Raw genomic sequence first — 19,157 nt, forward strand, 5'->3', positions numbered from 1 at the left:
AAAATAGATTCTGGATCAGTGGTGCTGGAAGAGCACAGCAATTCAGGCAGCATCCGAGGACAGGCAAAATAAACTAGCTGAATATTCAGGATGAATTGTCCTCATTACTAAGTAGAAGTGATACTGATTTTGTTACATTTATTTTCGACAATAGATTCCTTTATGGCCAGTAGTTCTCAAGGTGGAGTTTGCAAAACCCTGGAGTGTGTAGAGACTTGCCAGAGGATCAGAAAACTCAACTTTTGAGCAGGTGAGAGAGCGAGAGTGTGAGAGACTGAGAATGAGAATGCAAACACAAGGCAGGAGAAATAAGGGAAGGAGAAAAAAAAGACCTATTGACTGTTTTCCACAAATTAATGGAGTATATTGTTATCCCCACAGAATATCTGACTAGATGCTCACCCTGAAGCTTCTCAATATGTCCTTCATGGGGATAAATGTCTTGTCTGCTGTGGGCAACAGCGCTGTGTCTAAGTTGCTTAAATGGAGTAGATGGAGGAGACCAGCTGCTGCTAGTTTAAAACCAGGGTCTAATCCATTTGGACTTGACTCATGCTGTGAGCAAATAACCTTTAATAATGTGGAAGTAAAAACTACTGAAGAAGAGGCCTTATGGGCTCAACATCAACTCTGTTACTCTCTCCACATGTTCATATAGGCTTGCTGAATTTTTCCAACAATTTATTTTAATTTCAGATTTCCAGCATCTACAATATTTTGCTTTAATCCTTATAAAACTTCCTGATCTGCTGAGTATGCCATTTTTTTCTGTTTTTGGTTTTACTTCCCTTATCTGTCAGGCTCTCATCCAGTAACCTGTACGGTCCTGCCTCAGTAGTACTTCTGCTTTCCCTGTATGTTGGTTCGTAGTCTGCGTGTATCTTTATTTCTACTACTTTGTGTTATACTTTGTCCAGCCCGAATATCTAAATGCTGTTATTGTGTCAAATTGGAAAGCCATTCATCCATTAGACATGTGATTGATACAAGTGAAAGTGAGGACTTCACACAATTCTGAAATGAAACGTGTCAAATAAATTCAATACTTTCAATGGACTAATAGGTTTCATCATGACGCTAAATTGCCTTGAATTTAATTTTCTTTTTTTTAACCCTCACATGACTTCAGCAAAGGCCCTGTCCTTGGGCTACTGAAGTGGGGAAGTATAACCTGTTTAATCGTCTGTTGATGTGGTTACAGGTAGTTCTTCTATAATGGAATTGTTGCGTTTTTATGCTTTATGGATGAATTGTGCTTTAGAAGCAGCGCTTCAAGTCTTGGTGATGTAATTGCAATAAAGCCAACACATATTTTTAAAAAATCAGCTGTAGAAACAGTGTCCTGAATTCATCCATTGCGTTACTGCAAATTCATGTTAATGAAGCGCGCGTTATAGCAGAATAACCTGTATAAGGGGATGGAAAACCTGTCAATTGACTTACATTTTCAAATCTCTCACCATATTACAGTATACTAAATTCCTCTAAATAATTCTGAGAAGCTGGGCTGGATTTATTCAACTCGGTAAAGGTATTTCTGAAAATGTCTTTCATGTCAGTATTTAATGGGTTCAAAATGAAGGAAATTTATAATGTCATTATAGAACAGAAAAAGACTGTATTGAGTCAATGCAACTAAATTTGAGAAGTTGTTTCTCCTCAATGAAAATAATAGCCAACATTGAGCTGTTTTAACATTTAATTTGACCCTGGTCTCAAGGCTGATGAGGTCAATAGCTGTTTGTGTTGGAAGTGATGTGATTTAGCAGTTTACAGGAGGAAGCCATCTTTAAATTAAATCAATTAACACATACTGGAATGTTAGTGGAGTCAAGCCTTTTTTTAATCTCTCATTTGTTTTGAAGTTGTAGAAATTCAATTTACAACAGTGACAGATCTACAAATTGTTCATCTAAGGAATTAATTATTATTAAAACTCTTGAATGTACCTTTTTAAGAATTTTTGGGATTAACCTTCCTTCACTAAGAACATGCAGTTGGTTTGTTCTTTTCTCAGTCTTTTCTTCAGTCAGTTCCTCTATTACAATGTGATACCTTATCAAATCTCAGTATGTAGTAGATTGTTTCCAGTTAATCTCTGTGGAATTGTGAAACTGAGGATGAGTTCACTTGAAAAGAGAACACACAAGAGACGGGGGAATTCATGGCAAAGGTGGGAAAAGAACTGAGTAGAATTTTGTTTATTGGGTATCGTGGGTCTGAGAAAAATGGGACTAAGGCATTTATTTTACTGTGAGGGTATTGGTCTGGTGGGGAATGGAGCTCAGCAGAGAGTTTTTCTGAGATGGCACTGTGATTATGGGAAGAAGGCACTTGGAGATTGCCATCTGTGTTCTCGTTCTGAAATGGTGGAACATAATGGAGTTCAGGTGAGTGACTATTTAGAGAAAGGGAACTTCAGGATAATGGGGAGAACAGAATTGAGAGGAAAGCACTATCAGAGAGAAGAACTGGGAACAGTGGGCTCTTTCAGCAATCCATATAGAGTCATAGAGATGTACAGCATGGAAACAGACCCTTCGGTCCAACCCATCCACGCTGACCAGATATCCCAACCCAATCTAGTCCCACTTGCCAGCACCCAGCCCATATCCCTCCAAACCCTTCGTATTCATATACCCATCCAAATGCCTCTTAAATGTTGCAATTGTACCAGCCTCCACCACTTCCTCTGGCAGCTCATTCCATATACCTACCACCCTCTGTGTGAAAATGTTGCCCCGTGGTCTCTTTTATATCTTTCTCCTCTCACCCTAAACCTATGCCCTCTAGTTCTGGACTCCCCGACCCCAGGGAAAAGACTTTGTCTTCTTACCCTCTCCTTGCCCCTCATAACTTTGTAAATCTCTATAAGGCCTCAGATGCTCCAGGGAAAACAGCCCCAGCCTGTTCAGCCTCTCCCTGTAGCTCAAATCCTCCAACCCTGGCAACATTCCTGTAAATCTTTTCTGAACCCTTTCAAGTTTCACAACGTCTTTTCGATAGGAAGGAGACCAGAATTGCACGCAATATTCCAACAGTGGCCTAACCAATGTCCTGTACAGCTGCACCATGACCTCCCAACTCCTGTATTATTCAGTACTCTGACCAATAAAACAAAGCATACCAAACGCCTTCTTCACTATCCTATCTACCTGCGACTCAAGGAGCTATGAACTTGCATTCCAAGGTCTCTTTGTTCAGCAACACTCCCTAGCACCTTACTATTAAGTGTATAAGTCCTGCTAAAATTTGCTTTCCCAAAATGCAGCACATCACATTTATCTGAATTATACTCCATCTACCACTTCTCAGTCCATTGGCCCATTTGGTCAAGATCCTGTTATAATCTGAGGTATCCCTCTTCGCTGTCCACTACACCTCCAATTTTGGTGTCATCTGCAAACATACTAACAATACCTCTTATGCTCGCATCCAAATCATTTATGTAAATGACAAAAAATAGAGGACCCAGCACCGATCCTTGTAGCACTCCACTGGTCACAGGCCTCCAGTCTGAAAAACAACCCTCCACCACCACCTTTAAGCCAGTTCTGTATCCAAATGGCTAGTTCTCCCTGTATTCCGTGAGATCTTGCTAATCAGTCTCCCATGGGGAACCTTGTCGAACGCCTTACTGAAGTCCATATGGATCACATCTACCACTCTGCCCTCATCAATCCTTTTTGTTACTTCTTCAAAAAACTCAATCAAGTTTGTGAGACATGATTTCCCCCGCACAAAGCCATCTTGACTATCCCTAATCAGTTCTTGCCTTTCCAAATACATGTGCATCCTGTCCCTCAGGATTCCCTCCAACAACTTGCCCACCACCGACGTCAGGCTCACTAGTCTGTAGTTCCCTGGCTTGTCCTTACCATCCTTCTTCAACAGTGGCACCACGTTCGCCAACCTCCAGTCTTCCAGCACCTCACCTGTGACTATCAATGATACAAATATCTCAGCAAGAGGCCCAGCAAACACTTCTCTAGCTTCCCACAGAGCTCTTGGGTACACCTGATCAGGTCCTGGGGATTTGTCCACCTTTATGCATTCCAAGACATCCAGAACTTCCTCCTCTGTTTATGGACATTTTGCAAGGTGTCACTATCTATTTCCCTACAGTCTATATCTTCCACATCCTTTTCCACAGTAAATATTGATGCAAGATACTCGTTTAGTATCTCCCCCATTTTCTGTGGCTCCACACAAAGGCTGCCTTGCTGATCTTTGAGGGGCCCTATTCTCTCCCTAGTTACCCTTTTGTCCTTAATGTATTCTCCTTAATTCTATTTGTCAAAGCTATCTCATGCCCCCTTTTTGCCCTCCTGATTTTCCTCATATGTATGCTCCTACTGCCTTTATACTCTTCTAAGGATTCACTCGATCTATCCTGTCTATACCTTACATATGCTTCCTTCGTTTTCTTAACCAAACCCTCAATTTCTTTCATCATCCAGCATTCCCTATACCTATTAGCCTTTCCTTTCACCCTAACAGGAAATTACTTTCTCTGGATTCTCGTTATCTCATTTCTGAAGACTTCCCATTTTCCCGCCGTATCTTTACCTGTGAACATCTGCCTCCAATCAGCTTTCGAAAGTTCTCGCCTAATACTGTCAAAATTGTTTTTTCTCCAATGTGGAACTTCAACTTTTAGATCCAGTCTATCCTTTTCCATCACTATTTTAAAACTAATACAATTATCTTTGGTGGACCCAATGTGCTCCCCCACTGACACCTCAGTCACCTGCCCTGTCTTATTTCCCTGTCTTATTTCTCAAGTTTTGCACCTTCTCTAGTAGGTACATCCACACATTGAATCAGAAAATTTTCTTGTACACACTTAACAAATTCCTCTCCATCTAAACCTTTAACACTGTGGCAGCCCCAGTCTATGTTCGGAAAGTTAAAATCCCCTACCATAACCACCCTATTATTCTTGCAGATAGCTAAGATCTCCTTACAAGTTTGTTTCTCAATTTCCCTCTGACTATTGGGGGGGGGGTCTATAATACAATCCTAATAAGGTGATCGTCCCTTCATTATTTCTCAGTTCCACCCAGAATAACTTCTCTGGATATATTTCCAGGAATATCCTCCCTTAGCACAGCTGTAATGCTATCCCTTATCAAGAATGTCACTCCCCTTCCTCTCTTGCCTCCCTTTCTATCCTTCCTGTAGTATTTGTATCCTGGAACATTAAGCTGCTGAGCCATGTTTCTGTAATTGCTAAGATATCCCAGTCCCATGTTCCTAACCATGCCCTGAGTTCATTTGCCTTCCCAGTTAGGCCCATTGCATTGAAATAAATGTAGTTTAATTTATTAGTCCTACCTTGTCCCTGCCTGCCTTGACTTTTGACTTGCTTCTATTCATATTGTCAGTACCGCTCTCTGACTGTGCAGAATGACTCCATGTCATTCTCCTGCCTTTTCCCCATAATCCAAGTCAAGTGGATGGACAGATTACTATACAGCAAAGTACTACGTCAGTTCCTGTCCCACGGCTTTTGCCAGTCTCATATTCCCCAGACAGTGCATGTGGTTCAAGCAAATAATCATGTCACAAAATCAAAAGGAAGCCAATATCAGTGAGGTCCAGGTAGCGGACTATTCAAGCCGAGTAGCCAGCACAGTAAAATGAAAGCAGCCTCCAATACCAGTCCAGGAGCTTGGGGACAGTTAGTTTGCTGGTCAGGGGTCCCATACCATTACAGCTTGGGTCCGTGCACCCAGTCCTGGTTGTTGTGTGAACCTGGTTAGAGAGCTTTACAGATAACAGTCAGGGGTCTAATCATTTATCATTCAGGTCTGTCTGGCTAAGTTGCTCAGAAGGTAGACTACAGTTTCTCCTAGGAGTCCAGCCAAGAAAAGCCAAGATGGGCTTGTCAGGGTCCATGCAATGGGAAGGAGGCTGTGATACTTAATGAGGAGGATTGCATCAGGAATGCTGGGATACAGATGAAATTACAATAGTGAAATGGGCTGGTCATTGTACAGCTGGGTTAGGAGACAACTAACCTTCAAATGGAGGTGCGGAAAGAGGATGACTGTCATTCTGGCCCATCATGAGGAGCTGGCCATCGTCCCAGGCTGAGAGGGTTTCCATAGGAGATTGACAAAATGTAGATGATCAACTCCCAAAACAACGGACATCTACAGGAACAGGTAGGGAACAATGCTCAATGAAGATCTGGAGAGACAAGCCTCCATCTTTCTGGGGAAGGCAAGGAGTTCCGTTCCATTCGCTCGTCAGAAGAGTAAAAGCCATTACCATCACAGACTTCACAACAGACTGGGAGCTGGAAGTGTGCTGTCTCTGTACCTCCATTTAACAGAGCAGCTCCGGGATTGGTAAAGAGTTCTCATCCATCATGGGTTGCATATCCAAACTGCTGCTTCTAAATAAACTACCCAGGAATTGCTAAAAGTCATCGATTGGCTATCTTAGATAATTCTGATCATAAACAGTCCCCAACTCAGCAAGATTGGTGCTAGGGAGGCAGGATGGGAGTTGGGCATTATTAGGCTGGCTCTACATAAATTCTGGGATACTGACTGAGCCCAAATAAAGACATTCCACAAAATCCTTTGAGGCCCCAACAAGGACGAGATTATGAGATAAAGTTTGTGGCACCAGATATTGGGAGCAGAAAAATGTGTTGCTGGAAAAGCGCAGCAGGTCAGGCAGCATCCAAGGAGCAGGAGAATCGACGTTTTGGGCATAAGCCCTTCTTCAGGAAATCAGGATTCCTGAAGAAGGACTTATGCCCGAAATGTCGATTCTCCTGCTCCTTGGATGCTGCCTGACCTGCTGCGCTTTTCCAGCAACACATTTTTCAGCTCTGATCTCCAGCATCTGCAGTCCTCACTTTCTCCTACCAGAATTTGGGAGGTCAATATTAAAAATCTCTGAAGTAATAACACAGATCATAATTCAATTTACCAGTCTAATGGATGACTAACCACTAGCGATAATTTTTGATAGCTGTTGATAACTTTTAAGGATAAAACTTCTGCCTTTTCTCTATGTAAGCGTGAACAAGTGAGAGATTCAGAGCTGTAATCAACCCTCTCTTTTCTAAGTTCAGCCACTCTGCGTGCAGTTTCCTTGTTAATAAAGACCGATTGTTTTGTTGGAACAAGTTGCATTGAACTTTTGTTAAATGTGGTAGAGTTTAGCTCTCATAGTCTTGTAGCTAATTTTAATTGATTTCCCATGTATCTGCTATCCTTGTTCTTCTAGTTGGAAGTGGCTGTGGGTTTAGAAGATGTTGTATAAACATTTTTGGTGTATTTCGCCAGTGCATCTTGTAGATAGCACACACTATTGCTACTGAGTGTCAGTGGTGGAGGGACTGGATGTTTGTGGATGCCGTGCTTATAAAGCCGGCTGATTTGTCTTGGATGGTGTCAAGTTTCTTGAGTGTTTTTGGAGCTGCATCTATCCAAACAAGTGGATGGTGTTTCATCATACTCCTGACTTGTGTCATGTAATTGGTGGACAGGCTTTGGAGAGTCAGGAAGTGAGTTACTTACTGCGGTATTGTTCGCCACTGACCTGCTCCTGAAGTCACTGTGTTTATATGGCAAGTCCTTTTGAGTTTCTGGTCAATGGTAGCCCCAGTATGGTAATAATGGAAGGTTAAATGATGCTACTACTATTAAATGTCAAGAGGTGGTGGTTAGGTTGTCTCTTATTGCCTGACAGCCACTGCCTGAATTTGTGTATCGTTAATGTTACATGCCACTTTTCATTCTAAGCTGGGATATTGTCCAGATCTTGTTGCATTAGAACATTTACTGCCTCATATCTGAGGAGTCACAAATGATGCTGTACATTGTGCAATCATCAGCAAGCATCCCCGTTTCTCACTTGTGATCAGAGTGTGGTGGGGTAGATGGCAGCTGAAGATTGTTGAACCTTGGGCTCAGCCCTGAGGAACTGCTGCAGAGATGTCCTGGAGCTGAGATTACTAACTGCCAACAAACACCACCATCTTCCAATGTTTGGCATCATTCTAGCCAGCAGTGAGTTTTCTCTGATTCCAGTTTTGCTGGATTTCCTTGATGCCACACATGGTGAAATGTGGCCTTTATAGTCAAGCGCTGTACTCAAATTTCTCTTTTGCAATTCAGCTCTTTCATTTATATTTGAACTAAGGCTGCAATGAGGTGAGGAGCTGAGCGGTCCTGGCAGAACCCAAACTGGGCCTCACTGAGCAAGTTATTGTTGAGTAGGCGCTGCTTGATAATACTGTTGATGACATATTCCATCACTTTTACTCATGATCGATAGTTGACTGATACAGCGGCAATAAACTGTTTGGATTTGTCCTTTTTATGTACAGAACATACCTGGGCAAATTTTCCACATTGTCAGATAGATGCCCATGATGTAACTGTATTGGATTGAAAGGTAGCATTTTTGGAGTACGTGACTTCAATACTTTTGCCAGAATGTTGCCAGGGCCCTTAACATTTAGCAGTGTCCCATATCTCCAACTGTTTCTTTCTATCATGTGGAGTGAATCGAATTGACTGAAGACTGTTATTTGTAATGGCAGGGAGCATTGGAGGAGGCTGAGATGGATCATCCACTTGGCACTTCTGGCTGAAGATTGCTGTGAATACTTCAGCCTTATCTTTTGCACGGATATGTTAGGCTCTTCCATAATGAAGATGGGGATATTTGTGGAGCCACCTCCTCCAGTGAGTTTTTTAATTGGCCATTGTCATGGACAGATGCATCTGCAGCCGGCAGATTAGAAAGGATGCGGTGAAGTATGTTTTTCCCTCTTGTTGGTTCCCTCACCACTTGTCACAGACTCAGCTCCCCAGAACATTAGCTGACTTTCCTGAATTAGTCATGTGGGATAATAATACTAGGCTGTTGCCCTCCCTCAAATCCCCACAAAAAAGTTCAGATTCCAATCTATTTTATGTTAGCTTCTTAACAAGTGAGTCAGAAAAGAATAATTGTTTGGTGAAAGATCAATAAGTTTTCAGAAACTTTGTTATGAAACATCTGAAGTTAGCTGCTCAACGGTACAAACACCAATAACATATACATCAACTGAGCAAGTGGGGATTTTTTGCTTCACTTTAGATTTTTCAACAAAGTAAAAAAAAAACTAAAGTTATGGATTGAGAACCAGGCAGAATAAACATAGAAATCTATAATATCACTGACTTTTGATACTGAAGAGTTGAATTTGAAATAATTACTGATAAATGTTGGGAGACCAGTGGTAAAAACCAAAATCTCATTCGTGGTCAAGCTTTTTAAAAAAACATTTTGTCTTTCAATTCAGTCACTGATGTAGTGACCAGTTAGTTCAGATGATTAACTATGCTTTTCTTCCATAGATGCTACCAGACCTGAGTTTCTCTAGCAATTTCTATTTTTGTATTTCCAGTATCTGTACATCTTTGTTTCATACTAATGAAGGGGAACGTTGGGACATGTACATCTGGAACTGTTGGTTAGGAACCCGCTATTAGATATTTTCTTATCAAACTGTTTAGCAATGCCACGGAATAGGTGGAATATAACCTGTTAGCTCATAGGTAGGGACAACCCCACTGCATCACAAAACCCCACAGTGTATCTCTGTATCCCCTGATTTATGTTTTGGCGGGGGGCATATGAATCATGTGTTTTTTCAGAATTAACTGCTGGGCTTGTGTGGGAGAGTGAATTTTATTTGAGATTGGTGCAGGGGGAAAGTTGGGTTCCCAGTTGCACAGGGCTGTGGAGTTCTTTCCTGACTGTTTGCAACAACCTTGTATTGCTGCTTGGTAGCACTGCAAGATTGATACCTTTGATTTGTCCAATGGATTTTAAACTCCATTGTCACTGTCTGTCTCCATTTCAGTGAACATATTGCAACAATGGCTGAAGGGGACAATGACATATTTGAAATGCCAACTCTCGGAAGGTCGCTCCGCACAGGAATGTTGTATGATCGACGCAGTGACACCTTCATCCCAGGTAATGCTGAGGTCAGCCAGGAGCTGAACTGAATGTTCACCACAACTCTGATGAAGGGTCATCTAGCTTGCTCTCTCTCCAAGGATGCTGCCTGATCCTTTCTGTCAGCATTTGTTATTTTCATCTGAGCTGAACACAATTCAGCAGGGGCTGTGAAACCATGAGGGATTAAGAGAAAATGCTATGGTGCAGCAAGCGCAGAAAAGAGATGTAAGCAAATCACAAAGATAGCAATGAGTTAAGGGTTAAACTGCACTGGATAAGGGCATGAACTGCGCAGATTCAAAAGAGGTATGAAAAAGGGAAGATAGTTATCTGAAAAGAACAAGTGTATAGAGTTATATGTAAAGGGACAATTAAGTGAACTAGTTACTCAGAGCTTGTGCATTCCCAATGGGCCTGAGTCTTTGCTGGAGGAACATTACAATTTTGTGATAATTCCAAAAGTATCCATGACATAACCATAAGACAAACACATTACAACTTTGCAGCACAAGGGGCGGCTCGGTGGCACAGTGCTGCCTTACAGTGCCAGAGACCCGGGTTCAATTCCCGCCTTAGGCGACTGTCTGTGTGGAGTTTGCACATTCTGCGTGGGTTTCCTCCGGGTGCTGTGGTTTCCTCCCACAATCCAGAGATGTGCAGGTTAGGTGAATTGGCCATGCTAAATTGCCTGTAATGTTAGGTGAAAGGGTAAATGTAGGGCATGGGTGTGGACTTGTTGGGCTGAAGGGTTTCCACACTGTAAGTAATCTAATCTAATTTAACACATTGAATTCTTGTGATGAGGGAGCATGATGGACTTTCTCTTGAATTGAGAACAACTGGATTGGAGACTATCTGGAGAGAAGCTGATGATCAGAGGCAGAGCAGAGATTTGAATGAGTGAGCGTAGAGAGTTGGAGTAGGAGTGAAACTTTAAATACGACAGGGGAGTGGAGAGGCAAAACATAATTAATGTCTAACCAGAGGTTTCTAAGAAGCTAAAGCTTGAAACGAGACAGAAAATTCTAAAGTGGTGGAAGTTGAGAGTTAGGGTTGGATCTTTTTAAAAATCAGGAACTGAAAGCCAGAGCTGAGTTTGCAATATCATCATAGAATCCCTATAGTGTGGAAGCTGGCCATTCAACTGATCAGGTCCACACTGACCACAGCACCCCCACCTTGGCTAACCCACCTAGCCTGCACATCCCTGGACACTATGGATAATTTAGCATGGCTAATCTACCTAACTTGCACATCTTTGGACTATAGGATGAAACCTGAGTACCTGGAGGAAACTCATGCAGACACAGGGAGAATGTGAAAACTCCACACAGTCAGTCACCCAAGGCTGGAATCGAATCCAGATCCCTATTGCTGTGAACCACTGTGCCACCAAAAAAATAGAGGAGGGTCAGTATCTAAGGGAGTATTGGAAAAGAGCGGGAGCAGAGAGAGAGTTTATAAAACAATAGGAGTTGAGATTGGGAAGAGCCGGACCAGAAAACAGAGTAGAAAAAGAGCAGTGAATGAAAATTAATAGGAGCCAAAAGCCAATGTAAAGATTTAACAAGAATTGGCATTAAGAGCCAAAGTCACAAATTTGTTTGCAAAGACAATAGAATAGCAAAATTTTGCAATCTGTCCTGACTTTTCAAATCAAAACTGCATTATCGACATACCATGTGCTCATGTGGCTGTCTGTGCCTGCAATTCACCAACATTATCTGCCACATTTTGTTTGTTGGGCAGCAGATTTATACACCTCATTTATACTTTTAATATATTCACTCTCACCCTGAACATCAGAAATCATCTTGCTTCTTGTTCTAATGCCACGCGACTTCTTTTGCCCTTAATACAATATCCTACTTCCTGTCCTCCTGCCAATTTAGTTCAAACTATCCCCAACAATACTTGCAAACTCTAAGGGCATTGTTCCTGGTTCTATTAAAGCTGCTACACATCCCCATTGCAAGAATGTCTGAACCTTCCCAGAACCAAAACTCCCAGCAACCTGAAAGTTCCGTTCAGCACCAGCCTTCTAGTAACACTCTGTCTTTGCAGAAATGTTTCAATCCTAGTCAGTCAAAGCAAAATACTGCAGATGCTGGAAATGTGAAATAAACAGAGAATGCTGAAGAAACTCAACTAGTCTGGCAGCATCTGTGGAGAGGGAGCAGAGTTTTCATTTTGAGTCTGATGTGACCCTTCTTCAGAACTGTTCCGGCATCCTGCGAGACACTAGTCACTCTGTTGTAGAGGAAACTTGAAATCCCACATATTTACAAAAAGAATGAAACCACAAGGTTGCAGTTTACAAACAAACTGAAGATGCTTCATGAAGGAAAGTCAACAAACAAATAGTGATGATTGTCTGACTGTTTCTTTGTCCTAGGAGACACATTTCAATTTTTTTTCACTCCAAATAGCCCACTTCAGAAAGATAAGAATTGGCACAACTAAAATATTAATGACAAAAACAAATGTCAAAGTATGACAAAAATGTAAATTGCTGAGCAAGGATGTAGAAGTAAAATGTAGAAGTAAAAGACTCATAGTTTTCTTTGAAAAATTGAGTTTAAAGTGTGTAAATGACAGAGGATGAGAAAACACTTTTGTTTCAGAGCTAGAATGAGACAGACTAGGTGACTAGCTCTGATCATCAGTGAAGGACAAGGGTTGGGATGAGCTAAGGAGCTGGGTTGAACTAATGTAGACATTCAAGTTGCATCCAATAGTGTACAATCCAACAGAGCCTTGGTGAATTCTGACAAAAGTGCCCATTGGAAGCTGTGTGTGTGTCAGTGTGTGTCAATGAGAGAGTGGAAGTGGGTATTTGTTTCCTACCTAGTCACAAGGATCACACTTATTCACCACATCCACTGTGTAATTGTGAGACTGAACATGGGTTGCTATTTTCTGCTTCTGTAAGTACGGCCTTCTTTAAGTGCTGCTGCTCAGACAGTTCAGAGCCCACTCAATATAGTCCATCAGACAGTGAAGGAATCCAACAGTGATACTCTTTAACCATTGCATCTCTCCTATTCTAGAAATCTATTTTATCATTGCAGGTGTCACCTTATGGGACTTGGATGACCTCTTGAAGAACCTTGATGTCCAACCCAAGCCCAACACAAACTTCAGCATTATTTGTTCAGACTCCATTGAGGAGAAAGTGAGCCATTTAAATGTTGAAGCCTCACTCAAGGCAAGCTTCCTGGGGGGACTGGTAGAGGTGGGCAGCTCTGCCAAATATTTGCAGGACAGCAAGTCATCAAAGCAGCAAGCCCGAGTCACCTTGAATTACCAAGCAACAACCCGCTTTGAGCAGCTGACTATGAGTCAGTTAGGGCCCAAGAATATTGCCTACCCATCTGTCTTTGAACAAGGTTCAGCGACTCATGTTGTCACTGCCGTGTTATATGGGGCTCAGGCATTCTTTGTGTTTGACCAAGAATATTCCTGCAATGACAACAAGCATGAAGTAGAAGGCAACCTGCAGGTGATGATTAAAAAGATCCCATTCCTCAGTATTGAGGGAAAGGGCTCCTTGCAACTCTCAGATGATGAAAAGAAAATTGTTAAGAAGTTCAACTGCACATTTCATGGTGACCTTTTGCTCATTCGGAACCCAGTGAGCTACCAAGATGCCCTGAATGTTTATTCAACACTCCTTGAGTTACTGGGCGATGATGGAAGGAATGCGGTACCCCTCAGAGTCTGGTTGTATCCTCTGAAGATGTTGGATTCAAAAGCTGCCCAGATTGTGCGAGAGGTTAGTGTTAGACTGGTCAATTGGTGTCAATTACTCTTTGACCAGTTTCTTGACATAGAGATGAGATGTAATGATCTAATTAAAAGCGTAGCTGCCAGAGAATTCTCCAAGATAAAGGCAAAAATCCTCATGTTCAAGGGAATGTGCTTAGAATACCAAACTATCTTTAGGAAAGATCTGGGGAAAGTGCTGACATCTATCCAGGGAACAGGAGAAGAGGAAAATCTTCCAGTCAATATTTTGCAACAGAGAGAGCAATCACCATTCAGCAACAAATCACTGACAGCTTGGATGGAGAAGAGGGAGAAGGAGATAAACACAGTGGGTGGATATCTAACTATGTTTCAAGGTGTAGATATTCTGACCTCCAGCCAATTGGACAAGTACTTGACAGATCCAATGGTTGAACATGTTGTCTGCTTCACCTTCACTTCATTGTGGTATGAAGATATCTATTTACAAGAACTATCCAACTACCTCAAGACCTCATGGTCTTTAACAATATCAGGCCACACATTGCAAGCTAACACAAGTCAACTGAGTGAAGATTGATTCTCTCTCGGATCAATCTCCCAGCAAATGCGGCGTCTTGCCAAGTGTATTGGCCCCTCTGCATGCAGAGGTTAAAAAATAATAAAGCTCTTTTTCTTTGCTCTTGCCAGCAGTTGAGTCGATGTTTTAAAAAATTCTCAAGGTCAGGTTCGTAGGAGAGTAGTCTGACACAGAACAAACGACCAAGAGGTGAGTCTGCTAGAATATGGGCATTTTATTCCCCGCAGCGTCGCCAGAACGGGTCTGGCTTATACTCACTCTACATGTTACCAAAAACTGGGAGCCGTCAGTTCTCGTAGAGCGGTTGCCAACAACCCACACTCGGCGGTTAAACGTAACCCCGGAGCAGACTCACCGAACTGGAGACTTTTCCAGCTGATATACTCTTTTCCAGATATAAACATTCATGTGAACAGCAGAGCAAGGCTAAAAAACACATTCCATTCTGGTTACATACAGATAAGAAGATTCACACGGGACTAGGCAACACCTCCATTCCGGTTAGATTCACACATGTATTGGGACATAATTTTTAACCGTTTCACCGCATTCCACTGCTTGGAATTTTACACCACATTCCACTGCTTGGCCCAATACATGTGTTACATTATGCTTAATTCAGTTCAATTCGTTTCAGTTAATTTCAGTTCAGTCAATTCAGTGTAATTCAATTCAGCTCAGTTCAGGTCTGTTCAGTTCAATTCAATTGTGTTCAATTCAGTTCCGTCCATTTCAATTCAATTTAGCTCAGTTCCATTTTGTTCCGTTCAATTTGATTCACTTCAGTTCCACTCAGTTCAGTTCAGTTCAATCCCATTCAATTCTGTTAACTCCGCTTCAGCTTTTTGGACATGCCCACATCCTCCGCTGTACCCCAGGCAAGGGGTTCTTCGGCAGGACTGGGATCCTTTCTCAAACAAACTGCCACGTACATGCCCACATCCATGCCATCCCGGGACGGTCGGGACCTCCACAGTTTGTTCTTCTGGTTTCTTAGTCTTTTTCCAAAACATTGTTCTGTATCAAAATCTCTCCTCAATTGCGATTGACCCTGCTCGACTACGCCAAATGTTTTAAAAAATTCTCAAGGTCAGGTTCGTAGGAGAGTAGTCTGACACAGAACAAACGACCAAGAGGCGAGACTGCTAGAATATGGGCATTTTATTCCCCGCAGCGTCGCCAGAACGGGTCTGGCTTATACTCACTCTACATGTTACCAAAAACTGGGAGCCGTCAGTTCTCGTAGAGCGGTTGCCAACAACCCACGCTCGGCGGTTAAACGTAACCCTGGAGCAGACTCACCGAACTGGAGACTTTTCCAGCTGATATACTCTTTTCCAGATATAAACATTCATGTGAACAGCAGAGCAAGGCTAAAAAACACATTCCATTCTGGTTACATACAGATAAGAAGATTCACACGGGACTAAGCAACACCTCCATTCCGGTTAGATTCACACATGTATTGGGACATAATTTTTAACCGTTTCACCACATTCCACTGCTTGGAATTTTACACCACAGTCGAGTCGATTTAGTTTCCATGGCATGGCTGAAGCCGCTAGGACAGTTTTCCCTGGAGCGTAAGAGGCTGAGGGGTGACCTTATAGAGGTTTATAAAATCACGAGGGGCATGGATAGGGTAAATAGTCAAGGTCTTTTCCCTAGTGTGGGGGAATCCAGAACTAGAGGGCATAGTTTTAGGGTGAGAGGGGAAAGACATAAAAGAGACCTAAGGGGCAATCTTTTCACACAGAGGAATGTGTGGAATGAGCTGCCAGAGGAAGTGGTGGAGGCTGGTACAATTACAACTTTTAAAAGGCATCTGGATGAGTATATGAATAGGAAGGGTTTAGAGAGATATGGGCTGGGTGCTGGCAAATTAGATTAATTTAGGATAGCTGGTTGCCATGGACGAGTTGGACCGAAGGGTCTGTTTCTGTGCTGTATATCTCTATGACTCTAAATGGGACTAGATTTGGTTGGGATATCTGGTCGGCGTGGACGAGTTGGACTGAAGGGTCTGCTTTCATGCTGTACTTCTCTATGACTCTGTAACTCTTGACACATGCTTTCGAAAGGTCAGTCACTCTATGCACATACTTCCCATGAGTATCAGCCCCTGGGTTCGGACTGACACCTTCATAGCATGTGTCAGCAAGGAGCAGTAATGGGGTGGGGGGGAGAAGTGGGCAATCGTACACAACGGAACACAGAGGGGCTTTTCTAGAAAGATGGAGTGTTTGGATAGAGGCAGAGCGGTCTTTTGTTGAAAGATGCAGTGCATGGATAGAGGGAGGGGGGCTTTTCTAGAAAGATGGGGTGCATGGATAGAGGGAGAGGGAGCTTTTCTAGAAAGATGGGGTGCATGGATAGAGGGAAAGGGGGCTTTTAGAGAAAGATTGGGTGCATGGATAGAGGGAGGGGGGCTTTTCTAGAAAAATAGGGTGCATCGATAGACGGAGAGGGGGCTTTTATAGAAAGATGGGGTGCATGGATAGAGGGTGAGGAAGCTTTTATAGAAAGATGGGATGCATGGATAGAGAGAGAGGGGGCTTTTATAGAAAGATGGGGTGCATGGATAGAGGGAGAGGGGGCTTTTATTGAAAGATGGGAACATGGATAGAGGCGGGGGGCTTTTATAGAAAGATGGGAGCATGGACAGTGGGAGAAAGCGCTTTTATGGAAAGATAGGGTGCATGGATCGAGAAAACGGGGGCTTTCGTAGAAACATGGGAGCATGTATAGAGGGAGAGGGGGCTTTTAAATAAAAATGGGGAGAGATAGAGGGGGCATTTTAATGGGGGTTGAGGGGAATGAAGCTTCATGGGGTGGGAGTGCACTTAGACTACGGGTGGAGGGAAGGAGGGGAAAGTGGGTATCAGCTGAAAAACTACAGGGGTGGCCCAGAATTGTGGGTGGGGTAACAAATTATCGAGAGGGCAAGTTACAGAATTATTGGGCAGCAAATGTAGGGGGTGCAGAAAATTGTGGGACTATGTCATTGGGGAGGGGACCAATATTTGGGGGTTTGGGCAGGAAACCTCTGGGTGGGGGAGAAGAGACTGTACATGGGGAGGGTGGGAATTGTGGGCAGGGTCATAACTGGGTGGAGAGCCACAATATTTGGGAGGGGGGCACTTAGTAAAAGCCCTTGTTTCAGAGAGTGGCTTTGGCAGGGAGGGGTGCCTGGTAACTGGGATGTTGCTGTGCAGTGAGGCAGTGACTCAAAAGGTCAGTGAGAGTCTGCACACACTCACTGTGTGGGGCCATGGTGGGATTTCAGAGAGGAGTGGTCTCTGCCCAAAGGGTCAAATCCTGAGAGAACCCTCAGGCATTTAATGTGGATATAACCTCCTCCTGGTCTGAGACATGGGGTCCAGTAGGGGTTTATACAGGACATGGAGTGTGATAAAGAGGGCCTTTTATGTCCTGGCGGGAGTAATGGAGGTGGAAGGTTCAAGGGCTTAAATAAGACTGCACGGGGTGAGGGGCAATTACCAGTATTCAGTGCCTGGGGGAGAGAGTCTGAGGGGCAAAAAGTCAGAAGAATGACCACGCCCCACTCCACCTGACACACCCTTTTCCATACAGACCCCACTCCTAACCCAGGTCCCACCTACACACCCAGACCCCGCCCCTAACTCATGTCCCACCCACACACCCAAGCCCCGCCCCTAACCCAGGTCCCGCCCATACACCCAGATCCCGCCCCGAACCCAGGTCTTACCCACACACTGCCTCCTCATACTCCTGGTCACAACTGACCATTTCTTAAGTGCACCTTCTGTGACTCTCTCCTGGGACAGAGTATTCAAGAGATTCTGTCACTGCCTGATGGCTCACAGTGTGCGTCTGCTCTTCACCTCATCAGCTTGATGGATCGAGCCCTCGATGACAGTGTGGTTTGCAAATCTGACAGCAAATGTGTAGCAACGTGACATTGCAGTCGGGTTGCTGCACCAACAGTGTCATTCTGTCTGATTTCATTTAATGACTGATTGTGGGAAATAAGAAATGTAGTTTTCTGCAGGCGATATAGAAATGTAGTTGTTGTAAGTGCTAGTGAAATGTAACTTCTGTAGATGGGGAGGGGTGAGACATTATACAAACGGTCACGGAATCCTTGTAGCATGTAGTGTACTTAAGGTTACAGACTTTAATGAATTATTGAGGGTCTTTTAAAGTAATAGTTCTAAAGAAATAGTTTTAAGCTAGGGAAATAACTATGAATGTTGTAGCAAGAGTATTTCAATATGATAAGAATAACAAGTACAGGAATGTAGACATCCAGGAACGACTTAGCACAAAGATAAGGAAATTGAAAAACAAGTGAGGTAACCGACTTGTGATAGGACCAATGAGAAAGAAGAGGCGTGATTCAGCAACTCCCAAACCAGACAAAGAAAGGCGACATGCTCTTTTACAGCGCACTTTTTCCGGACCATCGAAGTGTCCAAACTTGCAAGTTTGTAATAAATTGTCCTTGTTTTCATGGCTTTGTCTCCGGCTGATTTATAAGTGAGTTCTGTTTCTCACATGATCACTTTATTAATAATACAAGTCAAAATTATTGCATCTGATATATTATTTAATCGTTTAGAATTGATTAATATTTGGCGTTGCCGTTTTAGAAAAGCAAGCTCCTCTTTATTATCGTTGTGGGATATAGGTAAAGTAGTGTTACTTCTGCAATCATATTTACTTATGCAAGGTAAATGAACTCACACCAGTGTATAATTGTTTCAGCCAAGAACTGAGTCAACAAGAATGAAAAGTATGTGAAGGAAATACATAATTGTTTTTGTATTAGCTAAAATGTGCATGCAAGAATGAAATGTGCCTGCAA

The 19,157-nt window shown here is 42.8% G+C and overlaps 1 protein-coding gene across 1 annotated transcript; it reads left to right on the top strand.

Moving 5' to 3' along the window:
- Positions 1 to 206: 206 nt before the first annotated feature.
- LOC148141108 (verrucotoxin subunit beta-like) lies at positions 207 to 14,308 on the top strand. The gene is made up of 3 exons (XM_087979085.1): positions 207 to 250; positions 9,881 to 9,996; positions 13,053 to 14,308. The coding sequence occupies exons 2-3, from the start codon at positions 9,897 to 9,899 to the stop codon at positions 14,306 to 14,308; spliced, it is 1,356 nt and encodes a 451-aa protein (XP_087835211.1). The 5' UTR covers positions 207 to 250; positions 9,881 to 9,896.
- The last annotated feature ends 4,849 nt before the right edge of the window (positions 14,309 to 19,157 follow it).

This window comes from Chiloscyllium plagiosum, unplaced genomic scaffold (genome assembly GCF_037043375.1).
Source record: "Chiloscyllium plagiosum isolate Xiang-an unplaced genomic scaffold, Cpla_swu_hap1 HiC_scaffold_35, whole genome shotgun sequence".
NCBI lineage: Eukaryota > Metazoa > Chordata > Chondrichthyes > Orectolobiformes > Hemiscylliidae > Chiloscyllium > Chiloscyllium plagiosum.

Excerpts from the sequence above, each read along its gene's own strand:
- LOC148141108 (XM_087979085.1), top strand. The coding sequence starts at position 9,897 with ATGGCTGAAGGGGACAATGACATATTTGAAATGCCAACTCTCGGAAGG. Across the intron at positions 9,997-13,052 it reads CAGTGACACCTTCATCCCAG|GTGTCACCTTATGGGACTTG; the intron begins GTAATGCTGAGG and ends TTATCATTGCAG.